At 37.1% G+C, this 8,057-nt stretch overlaps 1 gene segment (V, D, J or C); it reads right to left on the bottom strand.

Annotated features, from left to right (window-relative positions):
• Positions 1-5,643: 5,643 nt before the first annotated feature.
• Positions 5,644-6,500, bottom strand: LOC121398614. The segment is given in 2 exon segments: positions 5,644-6,300; positions 6,389-6,500. Coding segments are annotated over 2 exon segments (453 nt in total).
• Between the last annotated feature and the right edge of the window lie 1,557 nt (positions 6,501-8,057).

Raw genomic sequence — 8,057 nt, 5'->3', positions numbered from 1 at the left:
GGTTACAGTCAGCAGAAGCGTCATTATTGATGAAAGTTCTGTGCGTTTAAAGTTTGAACAACCAACAGAATCTGCCCAAACTGAGAGAGAATCTACATCAATCACTGAAGAAAACAAAGAAAGTGACAAAGAAATAGAGATAACAGCAGAAAATTCAATAACTGTAAATGAACCAGAGGAACCTTCAGTCAGAAGATCAACCAGAACCAATAAAGGTGTTCCAGCTGAACGTTTATCCTACATGGCTCGCAGAGCTGTCCAAACCGAACCTGGTTCATGGAAAGAAATGCAACAACTGCCTCAGCATGAGAAGCAAAAGTGGAATGAAGCCGCTGATGAAGAGATGACATCACTTCATGATCTCCAGACATGGACACTTTCAGAGCTACCTCAAGGTAAACATGCCATAGGATGTAAATGGGTTTTTAAAGCCAAATGCAACTCTGAAGGAAAGATCTGTCGTTACAAGGCAAGGTTGGTTGCTAAAGGTTACTCACAAAAGTTCGGTGAGGACTATGATGCTACTTTTGCTCCTGTTGCTAAACAAAGTACTTTTAGAACACTTTTGACGGTGGCTGCCATGCATAAGATGATTGTGAAACATCACGATATTAAGACAGCTTTTCTTAATGGTGATATAGAAGAAGAAATTTACATGTCTCAGCCAGAAGGATATGTTAAAAAGGGACAAGAGCATCTTGTATGCAAATTGCAAAAATCTCTTTACGGCCTTAAACAATCAGCACGAGCATGGAACTTAAAGATAAACCAAGTTCTATTGAATGAGGGATTTACAAGAAGCAAAGCTGACCCATGTCTCTACTCTAAACAAATAGATGCTGAATGGATGTATTTGCTAGTTTATGTAGATGACTTGATTATTGTTCACAAAAGCAACAATAACATTGCAAAGTTAACAGGAGTACTCAATGAGCACTTTGAAACCAAAGATCTTGGAGAAGTGACATATTATCTCGGAATTGACATCCAGCGTGAAAAAGATGGAAGTTTCCTATTAAACCAGAGTGCAAAAATTGAATCAATTCTCCAGCAATTCAACATGACAGAAGCCAAAGGAGCAAGTACACCTATGGATACAGCCTACCCAAGGTTAGAAGGAGAAGATGATCTTCTCACATCCAATGAAGAGTACAGACAAGCAGTGGGGGCACTTCTCTACATTGCAACCACTACTCGTCCAGACATTGCAGTCGCCATGTCTCTTCTTTGCAGACGAGTTGATAAACCACGTCAAAGAGACTGGAATGCAATCAAAAGAGTTATGAGATACTTGAAACAGACAAAGGACTTATGTTTGAAACTTTCAGCAAGTGATGACTTGAACCTCACAGGATATGTGGACTCTGATTGGGCCGGTGATCACAGTACACGCAAATCCACCAGTGGTTACTTATTCAAATTGGGAAACAGTCCTATATCCTGGTCAAGCAAGAGACAGATGTCAGTGGCATTGTCTTCTACAGAAGCTGAATACATATCAGCAGCTTTTGCTTGTCAAGAAGTTGTATGGTTACAGCAATTAATCAAGGATCTTGGAAAGCCGACATCAGAACCTACTGTGTTATTTGAGGACAATCAGGCATGCATTAAGCTTGCAACAAGTGAGAAGATGAATGCAAGAACCAAGCACATCGACGTCAGACATCATTACATTCATGACTTAGTTGATCAGAAAGTGATTGTATTGATATATTGTGAGTCTGAAAAAATGATTGCTGATGCCATGACAAAGCCACTCGCTAGAAATAGATTTGTGAATCTTAGATCAGAAATGGGACTGACATAGATAGTAGTTGTTGAGTGGGGGTGTTGGAATACAGGTTTGTATGTATTAGCAACAACCATATCAATGTAACATCTGTTATACTGTATTGCCAGTAGATGGCAGTGTTGTGAGGGATAGTCATGTGACATACAAGTTCCCTGTGTTTGCTGTGTTCTGTTATAATAAAGTTGTTGTTGATAGCTGTGTAAGAAAGCTACACCACAGAGACTGTCTGTCTGCCTTATCTTTTGCTTAGCTTCTAGAGAGGTTTTTCTATCAATTACAGAGAAAAAGGAAATCAAATTTGGATTATTTGATTATAATGAAGTCTATGGGAGATGGCCTTTCTGTAATTCGGAGCTTTCTGGATAATGGATCCCATATCTTAGATTTGTTTGTCCTCTTTAATCACAACTTAAAAGGGTGGTTCACCTTTCAGTTACTTTTAGTATTTTATAGAATGGTCTATTCTAAGCAACTTATCAATTGGCCTTCTCTAAATCTCTATATTACTCTCTATATTATACTAAAAGTCCATTTAAAGACAAAATACCCCTTTAAAGGCGAATGAAAGGCTCACATAAAATGTAGGGTTACCACCCCTAACCCAAACTGCACCACTTGAAGCGACCCAGACTTTGTTTCAACCGTGCACGCTTCATGTCTGCAGCCACTTGCAAAAGATTTGGCAGCATGAAATGGTACCCTTCAACTCACTGCCTTTTCTGCTACTAGCCACAAAACATTTTTTCTCTTTTTCACACTCTACCTAAGCTTTTTCACACTCTACCTAAGCAACCAAATCTAAAGTAGCTAATAAATTACAGGTTGCTAAAGCCAAATGATACTCCTCTATTTTGATCTTTCTTATCCGCCTTTGATATTTGACCATTTTATTTTAATGGAAATTCTTGCCCTTGCTGTTTGTAATCGAGCTCCATCTTGGTTGTCTTATTAATATTGAAACAAGTCTTCTTTGTCTGTTATGCAAACAAAAGCTTGTGATGGGTTCTCTAACTGTCTCCTCTTAACTGAACCAGTGCCTTCTCTATGGTTGTGAAAATAAATGATGTCATACTGCTCAACACCTGCAGAAGTCTTTAAGAGGAAGTGATGGTGCTTTCAGTTCACCTTTAAATGTACTTTACAGGTTTTATTTATCAGCTTGCTTTCAAAACATGAGGTGGTAGGACAGGATGGGTACAGTAGGTATAATAGTATGCAAGTACAAAAGCTAATTTCCATAGATCACTGGATCAATTCATATAATACATTCACAGTTCCCAAAGTATTATACAGAATAATGATATAGTACACTCACAAGTATCAGAGTAACATCCAGAGCAATAGTATAGTAGTACATTCACAAGTGACAAGTAGTCTTCATAGCAGTGATAAAGCGCATTCATGAGTATCTGAGTAGTATTCAGAGCAGTAATATAATACATTCACAAGTAGCAAGGAAATTCCTGTATTTATCGGATCAATATTCTTTGGGGTTAACGTGGCCATAGAAGTTAAGATTTTTAAAAGATATTTTTAATATCGTAAGACCAAACTTATTCTGAAACAATCGTTTAAATGTACAATTTGTCCATGAACTAAAAAGACCATTTCAAGTGATATCGTATAATAAGGAAAATTGTGGCTAGCTGCATGTTTGACCCTCCAAATAATTGGTTAATGGATAAATTTCACTTTGAAAGAAGAAATTTCTAACCTAACCAATCAATTTTCTGACCTATATTGGATGAAAAATCATTAGATGTGCAATTGTTCAGTGCCCACTAACCTAAGGTTAATTTGACAGATTAGTCCGATGGCACTAAAATTGGTCATTATAGTGAGAAAAATCTTAACGTCTATGGCCTCCTTTAAAGTAGATTAGCTGTTTTGTAGGCTCAGATTTTGTTATACATACCCTAGCTAAATATGTCAGCTGTTTTAATGGCTAGTTATTATTAATTGCAATCAGTGTTTCAATAAGGGAACATAATCTCTTCTAGTATAGAATAAGAGAGACTTCCAAATGTGTTATGAGGAACTAGTTTGTCTATAATGCCAAGAAAACATATTTACATGATGAGGATTTAGGGAAGGTGGTTTTGTCCTAGCTGGATTCCATCACCTTATGACAGAATCTCATTATTTTTGGGCATGACCATATCATATACTATGAATTTGTGGCAGCAATGGTGTAGTGGGGTAACACAGAGGTGGTAGAGTATCCTAATTGGATTAATCTATCTCTAGTGACAATTGGTATTCCTTATCCTTATATTCCTCCCACTCATTGGACAGGGTCGATATTTCCTGTTGAGAGATCTGGTATACCCTGAAGAATGGTGGTGGGATCATAGCCACCGGATCCCTGTACAGTTTCATAATAATTTTCTTCAAAGTCTAGGAGGATTACACTAGGCCCATCTGTCAGAAATTGCTCAGTAAAGGCTTGTTTATTTTATAAAAACACAATTTGGTCTATCCAGAGACCAGGATTAGATTGGAGTTGCCCCAAAAAGGAAGATTAGGGTATCATAAAGGGGGTCTCTTACAGCATATTTGTAGGGTGTAGGGACCAGTCATATATGATATGTCTAAGACTGGATGTTTGGACTAAAAGTTTTCTATAGGGTATATATCCCAGCAATTTTACTAGGCCTGTAATTGGATATTGGGATTATTGGGGTCAGGAATAAACCACTAAACTTTTAATACTGTTCTTGGGAGGGGCTGGTGTTTCTTTCCCCAGGAAAATTATATTTGGATACTCTTAATTTGTGCAAAGTTTAGGGGAGTTTTGAAGGATATACAAATACTTTGAGAGAAAAATTATTTTCTGTAAATTTATTCTACCCCAAATTGTCAATGGGAGGGTATAGCAGTGATTAAGTTGCCATGTCATTTTCTCAGTTACCGGAGTAAAATTGAGCTTAATATAGAGTCTAATGTCCCTTGCTATCGATGTTCCTAAATATTTAATATTTCAACCAAGGTCAGGAGGGACTGAGTGAAGATGGTTGGGATCACGTTATAATCTTTGGGAAAGATATTAGATTGGAGAATGTCCCAAAATTTTGCTTATATCAGGAACCACTTGGATGGAGGGGGTTGGATAATTTAGATAAAGTAGTGTATAATTAGTGTAGTTCAAACTTGGCAGTGAAAAGTGCCCTGGAACTGTTATATTTTGGCTCTCATCAGGCTGCACAGGTCTTCCAGCCTGGATATTCATGACTCGGCCTCAGTTGTTCTCTCTCTTGCAAGTTTCTCAGGTCCTTCTGCAGATTGAAAGCTCACTTTTAAACTAATTGATCATGGTGGAGAGAGTAGACTGACAGTCAGTTACACCTGCTAGTAACAATTGCGCTGCATGGTCTTGACTTTTAAAAGGAGATGGGGGGGGTGTCATCTTCCTGGGGTGAAGAGGTGCCATCATCTTGCATATTGCTCCAGCTATTCACAATAGCTGAAGTGGTGCTCACAATGCTGCATTTGCTCAGAAAGCCCTGCAGACAAGGTCCCCTTAAATTAACTTTTAGTATAAAGTAGACATGAACATTTTGCATGACAATCTGCAAACGGTCTTGATTTATTTAAGTGAATTTAAAATGATTAAGATTTTTGTTCAGCAGCTCTCCAGACTGGAATTTCAGCAGGTTTTTGATAGCTATGGTTTAGTATTCTATTGAATAGTGAATCCGCAACTGGAAGATGAGAGGGAGAGGACCTGTATATAAATAAAAAATATAAAGTAATAAAATTGTAGCTTTACAGAGGAATGTTTTTTTTGACCACCTGGGCCAGTGACCCCAATTTAAAGTCATAAAAATACAAAGGAAAGATGCAAACAATTAAAAAAACTATAAAAAAAATAATAAATGAAGACCAATTGAAAGGGTGCTTGAAATTAAAAATTATGACATACTAAAAAAGGTGAACTCCCCCTATAAAGATACAAAATATTAATTTAAACTTTGACAGCACAATGGCAACTGAAAGTACATTAAATAGCCTCTGGGCAGGGACTGTTACTTGGGAATTATTGTGTACAATATGATTACTTCCACTAACGCTATTTATATGTAACTGACATAGTTTGAATTTCTCAGAAAAATGCTATTTACTTTATTGCACATTTTAGCAAGAAGAATCCCTTCAGTGGTTTTTGTCCAGCTGTATATCACTGTGGCATCCAATGTTGTCATACCATTTAACACAATAATAAGTATCAGTATCCTGAGTGCCTGCATTTTTTACAGTCAGTTGATATTCTGTGCCTGCACCATTTATAGTGGAACCAAAATGAGCGGATGACATTCCTGGTCCATATTTAGGTTCTGTGTATGTATGATGATGATAAAAAATGAGCTGGGGAGCTTTTCCAGGTGTTTGACGAAGAAAACGTGTAACGTGATTGTCTTTAACTCCCACGTTACAATTATAAGTACCAGTTTGTCCTTGGTTAACATAAAGAACAGATGGAGTCATCACTGGCACCTGGGATTCCACATCTGGAAAAACAAAAAGAAAGAACAAGTTTAATTGTCTTTATACATCTGTTTAAAAGCCAGTAATACGTTATAATTTGTTTTTACTTACAGGACATCCAGAATATTAAATATATAGCTGGTGGCAATAATCTCATTTTCACCAAATATTTAATACTTCTCTTTAGCCTAAAGAAATTATTTCTCATTTCTACCTCACACCAGTCTTTTATATACAGTGCATAATGCAAAAACACTGCAGTTCTGCCAATCAGAGATTCCGACCCTGCCCTTGATTTCCATATGGTTAATAATACTTCCCTAACAGTTAGAGGTGGAAAGAATGGAGGAAATATTAAGCAGGCCCATTTAACTTTCTATATAACTCAGATTCTGTGCACAAATAAGCCAGCAACTGAATGTTTAGATGTGTAATGTAATTTCCAAATAAATGGCCCACCTTTGCTGTGATATGTGTGACATTACCTGACTTTGTCTCACCCACACAGATGAGGCCACATGGACATATATATATGTATGTATATACACACACAATGTGGCTCACTGAGAATAAGAAACATATCTACCCCTGTGTGCCAGTGATACATTTTTTATTCCATGTTGGTTGTGAGGTTGCAGATTCCTCTTCAACTGTGCACTGAGTATATATCTAATGGGAGCGCCAGGGTGTGCAAGTGTGACTCTTTTTCTATCTGAGTTTGAATCTTTCATTGAAATGTTGTTTACTTTGCTGCACCTTTAAACAGGCAGGATACCTTCAGTGGTTTTTGTCCAGCTGTATATCACTGTGGCATCCAATGTTGTCATACCATTTAACACAATAATAAGTATCAGTATCCTGAGTGCCTGCATTTTTTACAGTCAGTTGATATTCTGTGCCTGCACCATTTATAGTGGAACCAAAATAAGCGGATGACATTCCTGGTCTATATTTAGGTTCTGTATATGTATGATCATAATATAAAATGAGCTGGGAGCTTTTCCATGTGTCTGATGTAAAAAAAACTGTATCATTATTGTTTTTAACTCCCACATTACAATTCTAAGTATCAGTTTGTCCTTGGATACTATACAGAACAGATGTCATCACTGGCCCCTGTGATTCCACATCTGGAAACCAAAAATAATGATCATTCTTAATTGTCTTTACATATGTGTTTAATATTCAGTAATTTATTATAAGATGTTTATACTTACAGGACATTCAGAATATTGGTGCACCTCTTTGTCCGAAATCGCCCGAAGTTGCCTCACGAGGAAACTTTGAGCGCCTTCAGAAAACGAAGTGCACCGAGTACCATCCCGCCGGTGATTTACATTCTAGCAGGTGGGAGGCAGTTAAGGGAGATTAGTCGCCCCGAAGAAAAGGCGATTTCTTGGTGGGAAACTAAATCCCCTCTGAATCGGAGCATGTGTCTCTGCCGTAAAAAACAAACGCTCTGTAAGGCTACAAATGTATTGTTATTGTTACTTTTTATTACTGTCCTTCTATTCAGGCCTCTCCTATTCATATTCCAATCTCTTATTCAAATCAATGCATGATTGCTAGGGTTATTTGGACCCTAGTTACCAGATTGCTTAATATGCAAATTAAAGAGCTCCTGAATCAAAAGCTAAATAATGCAAAACAGCCCTTTTAACTAGTTTCAGATAAAAGCAAGTTAATTTCTAAGTTTAGAAAAACTTTAGAAACACCTGCTAAATGGTCTTTGAAACAAAACAATAAGAATGGCATAATATGGCAGCTTGAAATAAAAAAA

The sequence above is a fragment of the Xenopus laevis genome, chromosome 1S, assembly GCF_017654675.1.
Source record: "Xenopus laevis strain J_2021 chromosome 1S, Xenopus_laevis_v10.1, whole genome shotgun sequence".
NCBI lineage: Eukaryota > Metazoa > Chordata > Amphibia > Anura > Pipidae > Xenopus > Xenopus laevis.
The sequence above is the reverse complement of the archived record's forward strand: the minus strand, read 5'-3'. Positions and strand labels throughout refer to the sequence as shown.